The sequence below is a fragment of the Echinops telfairi genome, unplaced genomic scaffold, assembly GCF_000313985.2.
Source record: "Echinops telfairi isolate 266 unplaced genomic scaffold, ASM31398v2 ScPeMD7_1713;HRSCAF=2227, whole genome shotgun sequence".
Classification (NCBI taxonomy): Eukaryota; Metazoa; Chordata; class Mammalia; order Afrosoricida; family Tenrecidae; genus Echinops; species Echinops telfairi.
In genome coordinates, this window is record NW_022105611.1 from 16,684,041 (window position 1) to 16,699,596 (window position 15,556).

Sequence of the window (15,556 nt, forward strand, 5' to 3'; positions counted from 1 at the left end):
ATAAGAGTTGTATGAGCCCCTAATAAAATGATTAAAAAAATTTTAATGACAAAAATAAAAATAAATAAAAGAAATCAAGAGTGAAAAAAAAAGACAAGAAGGAAAGGAAAGATCAACGCGGCTGTCAGATGAGACTAAGAAACTGGCTCTTAATCGTAGAGTAGCTAAGGCACATGAAAGAAACGATGAAGTCAAAGAGTGAACAGAAAATCTGAAAGGGCAGTTGGGGAAGACAGAGTAAAATAATATAATGAAATGGGCAAAGACCTAGAGTCAGAAAACCAAAAAGGAAGAACATGCTCAGCAGATCTTAAATGGAAAGAATTCAAGGAAAAAAATGCAAGCTTTGAGTTGCAACATTGAAAGATTCCATGGACAAAATATTGAACGATGCAGGGCGCATCAAAAGATGGAAAGACTACACTGAGTCACTGTACCAAGAAGCAGCCGCAGTCAGGAGATCAAAGGACACAGTGCGTTGGGTAAGTCTGCTGCATGAGCCCTCTTTAAAGGGTTGCAAGGCAAGGATGTTTCTTGGAGGACTAAGGTGCTCCTGACCCAAGCTCAGTAGTTTCAATCACCTCGAGTGCACGTGAAAGTTGGACACTGAATAAGGAGACCGACAAAGAATCAATGTATTTGAATTGGCAAAGAGTCTATTCAGAAAGTGCCATGGGCTGGCAGAGAAAGAAACATCTGTCTTGGAAGATGTACAGCCCGAATGCTCCTTTGAGGCAAAGATCACGAGACTTGGAGAGATCCATCACCGGAGAAGGACATCGTGCTCGATAAAGGAATGGGGCAGCGAAAAAGAGGAAGATCTTTACTGAGATGGATTGACACCGGGGCTCAAACATAAAACAGGGTGCAGTGTTTTGTGCTGTTGTGCACAGGGGCCCTATGGGTGGCACCTAAAAACCACCCTGTGGAGATTGGTTCATTTGGCCTTTCTGCTGGGGATAAAAGGACCATCCCAGGAGCAAGACTCACGACCGCCAAGAAAGGCGAGCCTCAGACACCTACACACTGAGCTTCCGGCATCTAGGAGACAGAGAGCTGAACACCAGATATGGCAGCAGGGCTAGGCCAGGAGACAGAGTGGTGGGCTTGCTGGCCCACGGATAGAATACAGCTGGGTGCTTTGGGGCAGGAGGCCCGTGTTTGGAGTGGTGGCCTTGAAGCACTTAGTCAGGGAAACTAGGTTTGCTTAGAGCTGAGTGCCTTCTGCAGGGGGGTTTACGGCGGTGGAATGCGCTTGAGGTATTTATCAGCAATGCTAGAAGCGCTTTGTAGCATTGCCTGAGCTACAAAAAGGACAGGTCAAGGGGCCAAGAGGCCAGTGACCAAAGAAAGATGGGTTTGCCCGCACGGCAGAACAAAAGGCTTTCCTGACCAAATAGCTGCATCCTGCGCATTTCTGATCCTGAATTGTAACCTGCTAACTTCCCCCAAGAACCCCCAAATCGTGAGTATGGTCTGTGAGTTCTGTATGGCCACTGAAATGAACTATCCACCTCAGTGCAGAAGAGGTGTCATGGGGGAGAAGGGTGGTGTCAGATGGGTAAAGATGGCTAGAAGGGGCTGGCCACCACCTCAGAGGAACCAACCTTAGACAGACCAACTTTGTGAAATCAGAGGTCAGATGTCATCTCTACGTCTTTTTTTTTTCTCAGTCCCCCCAGAAGATACGTTGAAATCCTAACCCCTGGTCCCTGTAACGTGCCCTGGTTTAGAAATCGGGTCTTTGGAGGTGCCAGCACCCAACCTGAGGCCCTACTGGAGTAGGGCGGGTCCTAATCAAATACAACTATTGTTTTATTAAAAGTAACACAGACACAGTTAAGATGGCCTTGGGAAGATAGAGGTGAGCCTGGAATGTGGCTTATGGGGTTATACGTTGGACTGCTTACTGGCAAGGTCAGTAGTTTGAAACCACCAACTGCTCCTTACTTTGGGGGCGGGGGGGGTGTCTTGTAAAGACTGACTCCCATAATGATTTTCAGTCTTGGGAACCTGTAGAGCCGCCAGGAGTTGGCATCAATAAGGGACATTGAGTTTGGTTGTGGGATCTACCAGCCAAGGAACACCAAGGATTGCCAGGAACCACCAGCTGCCAGGACGCAGTGAGGAAGGGTCCTCCCCTGGAGCCTTCGGCAAGACTAACACCCTGATCTCAGACTGCTAGCCTCTAGGGCTGTGAGAGAACACATTGCTGCGTCCTCAGCCACCTTGCTGGTGGAACTTTGTTCTGCCCACCGTGGGAAACGAATACACAGACACCGGGCACTGAGCCTGGCATTCCCTCAGGCCCCCTCCCCCTGTGGTTTTCCAGGACCCCAGTGTCTTTCTCCTGGGCTGGAAGGCAAGCCCAGCACACAGGGGCAAAGAGGACCTTGGACACGCCGCTCGTACCTTGGGTCTCGTAGTAGACGATGCCTGCAAAGTGGTTGATCCCAAACTGGGTCTCATGGTTGTTCTTGGGGGGGATGTAGTTTGTGTTGAGCTTGTGCTGGGAGTTCAGCTTGTGCAACATGGTGGTGTCTGTGCCCTGTGGGGACCGAGGGGTGGCCGATGAGCCCTCCCTACCCCCTAACCCTTTACTAAGGCCCACAGCCCCTCATCTTTACAGCCCCTCTTCCTCTTCCTCGAGTGGCTCCCCCACCCTCTATACTCCACACAGAAGCTCTCTGGGCCTCCAAGGCCCCTCTGTTAAGGAGGTGATTTAGAACTAGAACACCTTGAACGCCCCTTCCCAGTTAGAAAACAGAGTTCCCAGGATTGAAATCCTGGGAGCCGTGTCCCTGCCTTCTCTGCCTCAGGACCAAAGGAACTCCCGCCCTGTGCCTGCAGGGTGCTCGGGCTGTATTGAGTGGCCCAGAACCGAGTGGGCTGTCAGCGCCTCCTATATGCCGGACCGATGCACCCCACCGGACCTCAGCGTCACCTTCAGAGGCGGGGCTCCTGCGTCCCCCTTGGCACAGCCGAGGCTCCGCGCGGCCCACCTTGGGGAACTTGCTCTCCTCGTCGATGAGGGAGATGATGTTCATGGGCCTGTTGGCGATCATGTCCAGGGCGTCCTGGTTGTCGGTGAACTCGATGTGCAGCCAGTCGATGCTTTCCAGGTCGTACTCCTCCTGCTCCAGCTTGAACACGTGCCGCACGAAGAACTGCTGCAGGTGCTCGTTGGCGAAGTTGATGCAGAGCTGCTCGAAGCTGCGGGCGGCACGGGCACGGGACCTGTGGGTGCTGGCCCCTCATCCGCCGCCCACGGGTCCGGTTCTGCCTCGAGGAGCAGTGGGACCTGAGGCCGGTCACTCTCGTTATCAGTCTGAAGTGGGAGCAGACGGGTAGGCTTGGCCCCTCGAGGGACGGAGAGGCCGCAAGGCCCGGAGAGGGCAGTTGTTTGGCTCAAGTCCACTCGCTGTGTCAGAGGAAGAGTTAAGCCTAGAACCCAGGGCTCAGGACCTCCCTTCAGGACCCTTTCCTCTGCTGGGCGACTGGCAAAGCAGGTACTCAGCCCCCTGGCAGGGCACCTGCAGCTGGGCCTGACACTGAGGGGTGGACCACAAAAGACCACCGAGTGTCCGCAGGAGGTGGGGCAAGGCTGGGGTCAGACGCCTGACTGCTGGGCTATGGTCTCTGCACGCTCCCAGCTAACACTCCTCCAGCATCATGCCTTGGTGTGTGTGTGGGAAGGAGCCTGGGGGATTGGTTGGCAGGGGAGGGCGTTGAGACATCCGAACATCGCTGAAATGAATTGGTCTGTCAGAGCCGCACAGCTAGAAAGTGGGGCTGACTCCAGCCCCATGATACACTTGGGGGGTTCCATCCATCAGCCCCTCCCATGGCCTCCAAGACCCCATCCCAAATGTGGCCGAGACGGCACATCATCCCAGCATGCCTCAGGCCGGGCATCTCCTGCATCGAGGGACCTTGCAGGTTGGACACTGGGCAGAGCAGCAAGGGCCAGTGGGGCCTGGGGACAAGAGGGGACTCTCCAAATGCCTAAGGTGGTCTCAGAGCCTCTCTTCCTCCTATCTTGACCCCCACCGACCCCATACTGACCACACCTCGACCAGCCCTAGGAAGAGGCAGGAACGGGAAGGGCAGGGAAGGAAGGAGAGAGAGGACTAACCCACAGATTTGACTGCGACCAGGCTTTCCAACAGCCCGGGGGAGCGTGCCCGGTGCCAACTAGGCTGGTTTAAGGGGAGCAACACAGCGCTCTGATGTCACCGTTGCCCGGGGTAAGGCCACGCAGGTACCTGTTGATGGAAAAGTTCTCGAACCCAAAGATGTCCAGGAGGCCGATGGACCGGCGAGAGTTCTTCACCTCCAGGGAGGGGGGCTTGTAAATGGCCGCGTTGATCTTGTCCACGATCCACACGAAGAGGCGCCCATAGATGCCCTGAGATGAGGAGCCCCAGGTCAGGCCCGGGGCCCAGCCATGGCGGCCCAAGGGTCAGCCCTGTGCCCGGGCCTGTGAGAACGGACCCTTCATGCAAGCTGCTCCCCCCACCTTGGCGACTGGAACAATCCCTCCTGGGTGTGTGGGGCTCTCCTGAGCCCACAGGCCGGGGAGGAGAGAGGCCTGGCCCCATGCGGTTTCTGTGTCCCCGTCACACAGCCCAGCCCAGGGCCTGACGTGGGTTGTGGCTCAATGAGGAGCCAACGTGGGCCGACAGAAACGGGAAGGCCCAAGCCCTACCCCCACCCCGTGGTCCCCCTCTTCGATGTCATCTGCAGAGACCCCAGAGTGTGACCTTGGGCTGGAGCCAAGTGGCCGGGGAGCACGATCCGAGTAGAATCCAAGCAGGTGAGGAGGCTAGGGCAGAAGGGTGAGCGGGGAGAGTCCCCACAAGAAAGCAAGGCCCAGCCCCTCAAGGTGAATGGAACACTGGACTTCCGGAAGGCCGGGACTTGCCCAGACCCAAGAAAGATCCAATTCTGGTGCCAGGGGCCCCCAGAGTGGGAAGAAGCCAGGGACAGAGGTCCACCCAGCTCTGTGGACGCCTCAACACCTGCCCACTAACAGTCAAGCCGCCCCCGCCCCCGCCCTGGGGCTCGGAGGACAGCGGCCCCTCTGCCACCAGCCCACCTTGACAAAGGCGTCCCGCACATCCAGCGCCTGCTCCCGGCTGAGCGGGGTGGACACGGTCTCCCCACGGGTGATGAGGGTGCGGCTGGTTAGGCAGTTCATCAGGTCTGGGGGGTTCACCTAGTGCAAGCAGAGCAGTAAGGGGCTGGCCTGGGCCGATGGCCACCTGCCAGCCTGCCCCTCCACCCACCCCAGGCCTTCCCTGAGCCTACACTCTAACCTAAGGCTTGGTGTAAACTTTGCCTCCACTAAGAATGCTGTCCCCCAGGGCACTCACCATGGCCGTGGTCAAAACCTGCTCCAATAATTCCTGGAAGGAATCCCCCACCCCCACCTTAACACTGGCCAGCATGCTGCCTGCAACTCTCAGGTCTAGGCACACCCCCCACCCCGACCCCAAACCCTGGTCAAGCCTAAGGTTTGGTCATCAGCACCCTTTACCCAGATGTAGAGGCTGAAGCCCACTGGGCAGGCAAAAGAGACTTGGTCAGGATCACACGCCGGGAGGGTCCCAGGCCCCCCCAGTCCAGGACATGGTGAGCAGGGGCCGGCAGGGCTAGGACAAGCAAGCAGGGCAGGCAGGGCACTGACCTCGAGCAGGGATGCAGCTGTGGCCAGGGACGGGGAGAAGAGGACCTCACAGGCGTCCAGGTTTTCAAAAGTGCGGGCTGTCGGCAGGAGGGCAGGCAGCGTGAGGGCAGGGAGAGCCAGTGTGGGGACAAGGGGCCCGACCTAGGCAAGGCCAGGCTGCCATGCCCACTCTCCGAGGGTCTGCCTCCTGCTCACAGGGTGCCAGCACTGTGACTAAATGCCTCTCTGGGCTGACAGATGCTTGACAAATGTTCTCCCCAGGAGCCTAGGAGCTCTGGGAGGGTGGAGATCCTGCAGCCCATGCCTGCTATGCCCACAGCAGACCCTGCAGCCACACACTCCTGGCTTGGCTTCCAGACCCCTGGGCTCTCAGAAGCCGCCCTGGCTCCTGTGTGACTTGGGAAACTTGCCTAGCTCGGTGCCCACTAGCACCTGCTTGTCCCCAGGCACCCCCGGCTCGCTCTGGGCTCAGGGCCTTTGCACATGCTGCCGCCTCTGCCTAATGGCTCTTCGTCTTTCAAGACTCACTAGGTTGTGAGCTCTTTAGAGCTGGGCTTCTTTATTCATTCTTCCCTGAGCAAACTTTTCCAGACGTGCCCACTGGGAGCCCAGGGCCAGGAATGGAGTGAGGTCAGGTGTCTGCTTCAGAAGACCTCCGTGTGTGGAGCATGGGGTGGGGGGTGCCCGTCCAGGAAGTGTCAGATGGGTGAACACATCCCCTCCCCCAGCCTCCCCCCTTTCCCTTGATGGCTGTGTAGTCACTCACAACTTAGTATGAATTAGTTAGACGATTTACCCTCTCCCTGAGACATGGGACCTTTAAGAAGCCAGATTCCAAAGAGGTCTTAAAGGGCCCCTAGCAAACGCCCAGCAGGCTGCACCTGCGTCTCTGAGGTGGCGGGTCAGCCCGACCACTCCACCCTTGAGGATGACCTCCCGCTAGCAGACCCGTTCAAACCCGCACACACTGAACCCCCTGGGTTCTCGCAGGCAGCCAGGGCCAGGCGGGATGGGGGTGCTGGCTTCTCACCCTCATACTGCAGGTTGCCCAGGTGCAGGATGGCAGCCAGGAGCTTGGAGATCTCCCAGTTCTCTGTGTCAGTGAACATGAGCACCTTCATGGCGGAGCGGATGTTGGCGTACTCCTGGCTGTCCTCCCGGCCGTCACAGGTGGTGCAGTTCCCCTGTGTGTGGGGGTGGGTGGGTGGGGGAGGTGCAGAAGGGCATCAGGGAGGTCATGGGTCGCCGAGAGAGGCAGTGTCTGCTTCAAAGGGCCCTTTCTGCCAGGCACGGTCGGTGACGGCCAGCACGCGGCTCCACTCCAGGGCACAGACCTCACCTCGTGGGCACCATGATACTTCCCAAAACCCACTGCCTGGGCCACTCCTGGACACAGGGCCCTCATCCAGGGAGCCCAGTGGCCCTTCTTCCTTGGAGTCGGGGGAGCCAGGGCACTGCTGCCAGGTTGGCCCCATCACCCTGCCTGGTAGTTACAGTGCCCACTGTCTCCTCTCCCTCTCAAAGGTCCTCACTGGAAACCCTCACTGGGCACAGCCGGTGGGGACAGACAGATGGGGGCAGGGTACATGTCTAGATCTGTGTGTCTACAAGACCCACTGTATGTGTGTGCACGTGCGCATGTGCGCAAGTGTGCCAGTCAGTTACAGGAAGTGCCTGTGATAACCTCAACCTCTGGACACACACACACACATGCCTTGTTCTCCCACCTCCCTCCAGTGCGTGGCCCACACTTGTGTCCACTGGCCTGGCCCAGACCATGAGCTCCAAGCTGCCAGGTCTGGACTCTCCCAGGACCAAGAAAACTGATAGCCTTGATGCTCAGCCAGCCTGTTGTGTTCACAATCCCAAGATCCTCCACGCCCTGCTGGGCTGCCTCAGGGGCTCCAGGTCCAAACACCACCGAGAAGCTGGCACCAGGGCCCTGCCCCCTTGTCCTCATGTCCTGTTCACAGGTGCTAGGTGGCTGCCCCTACCAGACAGACCTCCAGGCTAGCTCACGGCAATTCTACAGCACAGAGCAGAGTGGCCCCATAGAGCGACCGAGGCAAGAATGACTACCAAAACAGACTGCCACGTTGTTCACTTGTGGAGCGTCTGGTGGGTTTGAACCACGGAGTCTTCCAACAGCCACCAAGCATGTGACCACTGTGCTACCAGGGCTCCTCTGCTGTGGAGACCCACCTTTAGCCCTGTGTGTGTGGACTGGCAGGGCATGTGCACCCAGATGCATGTGCAAGGGAGCGTGTGCCCGAGTGGAAAACAGGAAAACAGGTTTCATGCACTGACAAGTCCAGGGGGGCGGGGGCAGGCTGGGGGCAGGAGCAAGTTGAGCACCCACTTGCCAGACCTGAAGCTTGGGGGCAGTGAGGTGGAGGGAAACGGGGGGAGCTGATGGCATGGGCTGAGCTGGGTGTTCCCTCACCATAGCTAGGTAGTTATAGTCCGTGGCCTGGCCCAAGCCCAGCTTCTTCTTCTGATCCTCGCTCATGCCCTCCAGCATGCAGTAGAACACGTGGTAGTTCCTCTCATCCGGGGCCTGAAAGCGTGGGCACAAGATCTTCAGGATGGGGAGGGGCAGGCGGAGGCCACCAGGAACCAGGAGAGGCCTGTGCGGGAGGGAGCCTTGCACATGGCTCACTCTGTTCAGTGGCTTTCGTGGTGGTGGGATTTGAGGCAACTTGGCAGGCAGGCAACTGCACAGGACCAGAGGATGTCGGGTGCCAAGGGTCCCGGGTAGGTACAGCATTGCCTGTCTGGGGTTCAGACCCACCTGGCGGCAGACGCGAGACTTCTCCAGCAGGTACTGTTCGATCTTGGCGCCCTCGATGGCACCCCGCTTGTTGAAGTGGATGTCGATGTACTTCCCGAAGCGGCTTGAGTTGTCGTTGCGGATGGTCTTGGCGTTCCCGAATGCTGGGGGGCGGGCTGAGGGTCAGGGGCAAGGCCAATGCCACCTGGTGTCCTGCCCCGCCTGGGGAGCCCCAGCCCTACCTTCCAGGATGGGGGTGGCCTCCAGCACCTGCTGCTCAATCCAGGAGTGCTGCCCGCTGATGGCCGCCAGGAACTGCAGGATGAGCTTGGTGCTCTCCGTCTTCCCAGCCCCCGACTCCCCACTGCGCGGGACAGAGGGAGCACCTGTCACGGCACCGCCTCCCACTCCAGGCTGACCACGCGGACTTCCCAGGACTGGGCGGAAGGGGTCCTGCCACCCCTGACGCTGAGCCTCTTTCCCCTGCGTTCAAGCACACCCTGCACAGCCTCCCCGCCAGGTCAGTGCCACACTGGAGAACAAGCTTCAGTCACGCGGAGGAAACGCCAGGCTGGGGAGGGGGGCGGGGCACGCTCTATGTGCGGTGCTGCCCAGCAGGCCTGGGTCTCTTCCCGGCGGTCAGCAGGCCTGAGAGGCAGTGCTGGCGCCCAGGCGGGCGTGGGCCACCCACCTGATGATGCAGCACTGGTCCCGGCTGCTGCGCTTCATGTTGAAGTAGCAGTTGTCGGCGATGGCGAAGATGTGGGGGGGCATCTCGCCGATCTTCTTGTTGGTGTACTGGCGGATGTGCTCGGGCGAGTAGATGGAGAGCAGTTGGTAGGGGTTCACGGCCACCAGGATGGAGCCCGTGTATGTCTGAGGGCAACAGGGGCAGGGAGTTCGCTGCCACTCTTGTGTGGGGCGCTGGTTCTCCTGAGACCTCTGACTCCACCCCCCTCTCCCCCCACCTCTGAAAGAAGGGTACACGAAGGGGGAGCTGGGGTCAGAATCCTGCCTCCTTCTGCACTGGGGCAGGGTCTTCAGCCTAGAACCGGGCAAGGCTCAGAGTAGCCTTGGATGGGGTCTCTACGCCTCGAGTTCTTTACCTGTACAGCAAAGGTATTACAGATATCCTACGACTGCTTGAGTGGTGGAAGGAGATGGAGTCTTATCATTGGGAGCACACTGTGGCTTCTCCCCAAACATCCAGTCACATGGTTGTCCCCGAGCTCTGCATCTCGAGCGTGTGGAGTGACATCCGTGTCCATACGGGAGGTTGGGTTGGTGAGGGTCTGGGTCTGTGGTTTTTAGGGGGTGGGCCAAGTCTTTGTAGTGCAGAGAGACAGGGGGCCCTTGTGCTTTCCTGAATATGCAGGTGCTGGGCCAGGTGAACCTCCCCAAGCCTCCTGGGGGCTTCTCTCCCTGACTCCTCTGTTTGTGGGCAGATTGGCCACTCAGGAAGCAACACGGCCTGCCCCTCCATCATCTATGTGGGACGGGCGAGGTGCTCAGAGGTGACGCCACCGTCTCCCCAAACCCCCATACCCGCCCCCTGCTTGACCAGGTCAGGCCCAGCCTATGACTGGCGATGCCTGTATACTGATGTCTGTGGCCGGGACAAGTGGACAAAAGATGAGACTGCACAGGGGGGTTAACGGTCCCGTCCCCTCCTATCCAAGCTCAGTGTGTCACACCAAGTCACGGCCACAGCCCAGCATGGCGTGCAGGGGGAGCTTCCAATGGGCACTGCGTGCAGAGGATGGCCCCCAGGCCCCAGTAAGGCCCAGTCCTTGAGCTGCCTCCCTGCTCTGCCCCCAGGACCCGAGGCCATGAGATCTGGCTAGGCAGTGCCCCTCCCTGGGCCCAAGCCTCTTCTTCCAAGCAGCCCCCAGCAGAGGCAGTGGGGTGGCAGGCAGGGGGTGATGCCCACCCAGCTGAGGCTCACAGGTGACTGACTGCCAAATTGGAGCCAGGCAGGAGGAGGGGGTGGGTAGGGGTACCGGCAGGAAGGGGGGCAGCAGGCCAAGCAAACAAGGCCAGAGTTGGAGGAGCATCGAGTACTGGTGGGTCCCGCCCTCCGCAGCCAGTCTGAAGTTAGAATGTGTGTGCAGAGCAGGATAAAAGGGAGGCTGGTCAGTGGGGAGCCGGGGGTGGGGTGGGGTGGGGGGTGAGGGTATTCTCTGTGAGCAATGCCCCATAGGCCCAAGGTGGGACAGAATTTTTAGATCAGGGCCTGCAGACCTCAGACTTTCAGGCCCCCTTACCCTCAGGGCCCCTGTCACCTCCCACATGCCAGCCCTGCCTACCTGTGGCATTGGGCACACACTGGTTCTCTTGTCATGAGCCCGTTCCAGAGTGGGGATCAGGCACAAGCAACCACATCTCTTTGATAAATCACTTCTCAAAGGGAGCCCTATGGTGTTGTCGATTAAGTGTTGACCACAAGGTCAGTGGTTCAAACCTACCAGCCGCTGCTCAGGCAAAAGAGGTTGCTCCTGTGAAGATTTACAACCTTGGAAACCCAAGGGAGCAGTTCTATTCTGCCCACAGAGTGTGATGGGAGGGAGATTAGGAGCTATTTGCAACCCGAGGACAGGGGACAGGGCCTCTGCAGGGGGCCTCTCTGGGCACCCAGAGACACAGTCCTGGTGATGTGGCAAGAATCAATCCCACCTCGAGCCCACCTCCTCCGGGAAGCCCTCAAACCTGTCATATCTGGGGTCCTCCCCTTTAGTGGGCCACGGAGACCACATCCGGAGACTCCAACACCTTCCCAGAGCCACAGTGATCACCCCAAAATGTTTCCCCACTAAACCAGAGCAAAGGCTGAAACCAGAGAGGGGTAGAGACCCCCAGGCCACATGCCCAAATCTCCCACCCGGGATCCAAACTTGGGCACGGCGCACTCCTCTCCCACCCCATCCTGCAGCCTCACTGGACAGGTTTTATTGCTGGAGGCTTGAGCTAGAGGCCTGCTTGGCATCAGGGAGCCCTGGGTGTAGGACAGGTCAGCCCTACCACCTACTCCCTGCAGGACTCAGGGACAAGCCTTTGGTTTCCGGGGCCAACCGCTGAGGGGTTGCTACATATCTTCTGGGGGCCTCCTTCTGCTCTGGGGCCCCAGGGGCTGGCTTGTGTCTCTGGGATGCCTGTGGCTTAGACCCGAGGGACAGGCCAGCTGGAGGCAGGCAGACCCAGGGCACACAGTCAGGGACGGTGAGTCCATCTGGCCGAGCCTGTGAGCTGGCTGGGGCAACCTCCTGGTAACCTGAGGAAATCCTGGGTGCGTGGGGCTGCCACCAAGGTTAACCCAATCTCTGGAGCCACCGGGTTGCCATGGTTAGGGACAGGTACAGTTTCTGGGTGGAGCAGTGGTCCTGTTGCTTCTTCAAAGCCCTCCTCCAGTCCTGCGCCATCCACCAAGTACAGAGGCCTGGACTCAGCCGATGCAGGAATCCTCTTTGAACACAGATCCTCACCCCAGTAGACACCCAGAATCTCAGGCCCACAGACGCTAGCAGAACTGAGGCCCTGCCAGGGCCTGTGGCTTAGCTTCCTGACCACGAGACCTTGGCTTCTGCCTCTCCTGACCCACCTTTCCCTCACCCAGAAAAGAGCTTAGCAAGAAGACGTGAGCACTTCTGATGAGGTGCATGTGCAGAGCCCAGGCTGTCTGGAGACTCCACGGAGCTCTGGAATTCTTCCCGGGTCCCTACGCAGCCTGCTCCAGAATAGGACCGGCTGGCCTCTCCACTAGCTGCCAGCTGCTCAAGGTGATCCCTACTCTACCCAATCTCCGATTGTTGTTGTTGGGTTTTTTTCAGACATAATCCACTGTTCTCAGACAGCATGTTTTGCTCTTTTGCTTGTGCATCTCTCTCCTGCATGAGAGAAGGCTCTGAGGCTCAACAGTTAAGCTCCTGGTTGTTAACAGAAAACTTGGCAGTTGGAGCTCACCCAGCAGGCACTCAGGAGGGCCGGAGAAATTCTGTGAGGCAGTTCAACGCTGCTGCGCAAGTCAGAATCGACTCCACAAGCAGCCCTGGTGGCCTAGTGGTGGTGCCTTGGGCTGCTGCTAACCATACGGTCAGCAGCTCAAAACCACCAGCCGCTCCTCTGCTGAAAGAGGAGGCTTTCTACGCCCTTAAAGCCTTGGCGAATCCACAGGGCCAGTTCTACCCTGCCCTACAGGATCCCTCTGAGTCCTCGTGGACATGATGGGGTGGTGAGTGAGTCACCTGGCAACGCTTTTATACATCTGGGTCCCCCCCGTGTTTCAGGCCCCAGAAGGGACACCTGCATCTGTGATATACCATCTCCCCACTGCCTACCCTCGCTTCCCCAACCACACAGCTCGAGCCAGTGTCCAACAGAGAGGAGGAGCTGTAGGCGGAGCAGCTGTGGACAGGTGAGCCCAGACCCCCAGACTCCAGACCCTGGACCGGATGGGCGGGGCTTTGGGGGAGGAACCAGGCAGCACTCACGTAGATGAGGTGGTCCCGGTATCGGATGAGCAGGTTGCGCAAGATGCCTGCCTCGTTGAGGTCCCCCAGGCGGATCATGTCCTCCACGCCATGTACCGATGTGGGGTGCATGGGCTTGATGTGTGTGGCGTTCTGCGGGGAGATCCAGTGTTCCTGCGGGGACACAGGCGGCCATGTGAGCTCACTCTCAGAGGGGCCTCAGGGTCCCATATGACGGTTAAACCCAATCCAGTGTAGCAGGTTTGCGTCCGGCCATCCTGACCCTCGCTGTAGACCAAAGAGGTTCTGCGCCCCATACACTGTGGATTTCAGGGGGTAGTAGAGCCCCCAGCTGCTCTGGAGGGCTGAGAGGAAAGAAATTCTCAGCATTATTAAACAAATGCATAAAAATTCTTCCAGAACCTGCGGAGAGGAATTGAGGCAGGATGGTCAGGAGTACGGTCACTAGGGATAGTGTCACACAGCGCCTTAACGCTGGGGGCCACTTCTCCCCTGCTCAGTCCAGACCACATCCAATCCTTAGTACTACTGTTCATTATCCGGTCCACTCACAGAAGAGTACAATTCGAATCGTAGCAGAGAATGTGACAGCTATCGTTGCATCAGAATTGCAGCGCTGGTGAATATTGAACGTGCCCTGACTGTTAAAAGGACAACTGGGTCTGTGTTGGAAGAAGCAGGGCCAGAGTGCTCCTTAGAGGCAAAGAAGGGGAGACTTCGTCTTATGTATTTTGGACATATGGTCAAGAGAGACCAGTCCCTGGAGGAGGACATCGTGTTGGTCAAGCAGGGGGACAGTGAAAAGCAGAGGGCCCTCAACAAGGTGGATCGACACAGCGCTGCAACCATAAGCTCAGGCCCAGAGACCTCTCTGAGGATGGCGCAGCGTTTTGTTCTGTTGTGGTCACGATGGGTCGGCACCGAGGGGATGACGACATAGCTGTAAACCGCTGAAATGGATACCTCTTAGGTTCCATGAATACTAACGGAATTCTTTTGTTAAAGATCTCTCTACATTGAATGACAGCATTCTTAGTGACGACGTTGTTAGTAATGGGCAGGAAGCCTTCTAAATTGTTTCTCCTTTTCCTTTAGCTCTAACTTCATTCTCAAAAAGTTGTCGATGCAGGCCATAAATACGAAGGACCACAATGCCACGGGGGTCGCTAAGAGTCAGCATCGACTCAATGGCAGTGAGTTTGGGTCTTCGGTTTGGGAGCTAAAGCACCAGACATTTGGACAAGAACAACTGTAAAACCACGGGCAGCAAGGAAAACCAACAGAGCACGTCTCTAGTGCTTGCAGATAAAAACCTTGCAGATAAAAACGCTGGGATTCTGAGCTCTGTTGTTGCCGGGTAATGCAGGCAGCTCTGACCAGGACGCAGGAGAAACTTCAGAGAGCAGATGAGCCGGAGCTGCAGCCTTGTAGGCATAGTGACACACCTATGCTGGGTTTACCAAAATGTTTGTGTTGTTACAACATTCGTAATAAGAAATGTTTGCTGAGGCATTGGCCCTGGAATTGTTTTTTCCTTTTTTTTTAATTAAAAGATCATTTTATCGGGGCTCTTACAGCTCTTATAACCATCCATACATCAATTGTAATCAAGCCTATTTGTACATATGTTGCCACCATTATTTTCTAAACATTTACTTTCTATTGAGCCCTTGGTATCAGCTCTTTCTTTCCCTCCCTTCCCCCGACCTCGTGACCCCTTGATAAATGACAAGTTATTATTACTTTCATATCTTACACTGACCGCTGTCTCCCTTCCCCCCAGTTTCTGTTGTTTGTCTCTCTGGGTGGCAGTGGGGTCATGTATGTGTCGATCATGGCAATCGGTCCCCCCCCCTCCCTGGAATGTATGGACAGTCGTTTTGATGTCGCCCCCTCCAGCAATGTTGACCAGCGCAGTCTGACTCCGCCCGCACCACTGCATACCCCTAGTGTGGTCAGAGACCACCTTTCAGAGGAGGCAGCATTTGAGCTGAGATCTGACTGATTAGAAAGAGATGGTTATAAGAGGAGGTTGGACGGGGCAGGGCCGGGAAAAGAGTCCAAACAAGGCCTGGGGAGGCTGGCCAGGGGCTGGCACTTCGGCGGGAACGCCTGATGTAGCAGCGGAGGCGGGGAGAAGCAGGCCCATGCCAGGTACATTTCACCGACTTGCTGGTGCGTGTGGAGCAAGAAGTGAACTTTCAGTACCAGTGAGAGGAAGCTGCATCCCTGGGGTGCTACCCAATTCCCACAGGGTGGCTAGGTGTCGGAATCCACTCTATGGCGGTGGGTGTGGTTTGTTTTGTTTGACCGTGGGGGAGGTGGATCAGAACCCACCGCAGCTCGGGAGACTGCTTCCCTGAGGGTGTACAGTCTTGGAACTGCTCTGGGCAATTCGACTCTGTCCTAGAGCAGAGGTTCTCAACCCTCCTCATGCCGCGCCCCTTTCATACAGTTCCTCATGTGGTGGTGACCCCCAACCATACAATTATTTTTGTTGCTACTTCATCACTATCATTGTGAATCATAATGTAAATGTCTGATATGCAGGATATATTTTCATTGTTACAAATTGAACATAATTAAAGAAAGCATAGTGATTCAATCACAAAA

At 57.1% G+C, this 15,556-nt stretch overlaps 1 protein-coding gene across 1 annotated transcript in view; it reads right to left on the minus strand.

Annotated features, from left to right (window-relative positions):
• Positions 1-15,556, minus strand: part of MYO7A (myosin VIIA) — a 90,749-nt gene that overhangs the window by 56,613 nt on the left and 18,580 nt on the right. The window contains exons 4-14 of the mRNA XM_045293068.1: positions 12,944-13,096; positions 9,151-9,335; positions 8,702-8,823; positions 8,481-8,623; positions 8,133-8,246; positions 6,720-6,873; positions 5,690-5,766; positions 5,099-5,218; positions 4,266-4,408; positions 3,003-3,213; positions 2,413-2,548 (exon numbers count right to left, since the gene is read on the minus strand). Of these exons, the coding sequence (XP_045149003.1) occupies positions 2,413-2,548; positions 3,003-3,213; positions 4,266-4,408; positions 5,099-5,218; positions 5,690-5,766; positions 6,720-6,873; positions 8,133-8,246; positions 8,481-8,623; positions 8,702-8,823; positions 9,151-9,335; positions 12,944-13,096 (1,558 nt within the window). The remainder of the gene's footprint in view (positions 1-2,412; positions 2,549-3,002; positions 3,214-4,265; positions 4,409-5,098; positions 5,219-5,689; positions 5,767-6,719; positions 6,874-8,132; positions 8,247-8,480; positions 8,624-8,701; positions 8,824-9,150; positions 9,336-12,943; positions 13,097-15,556) is intronic.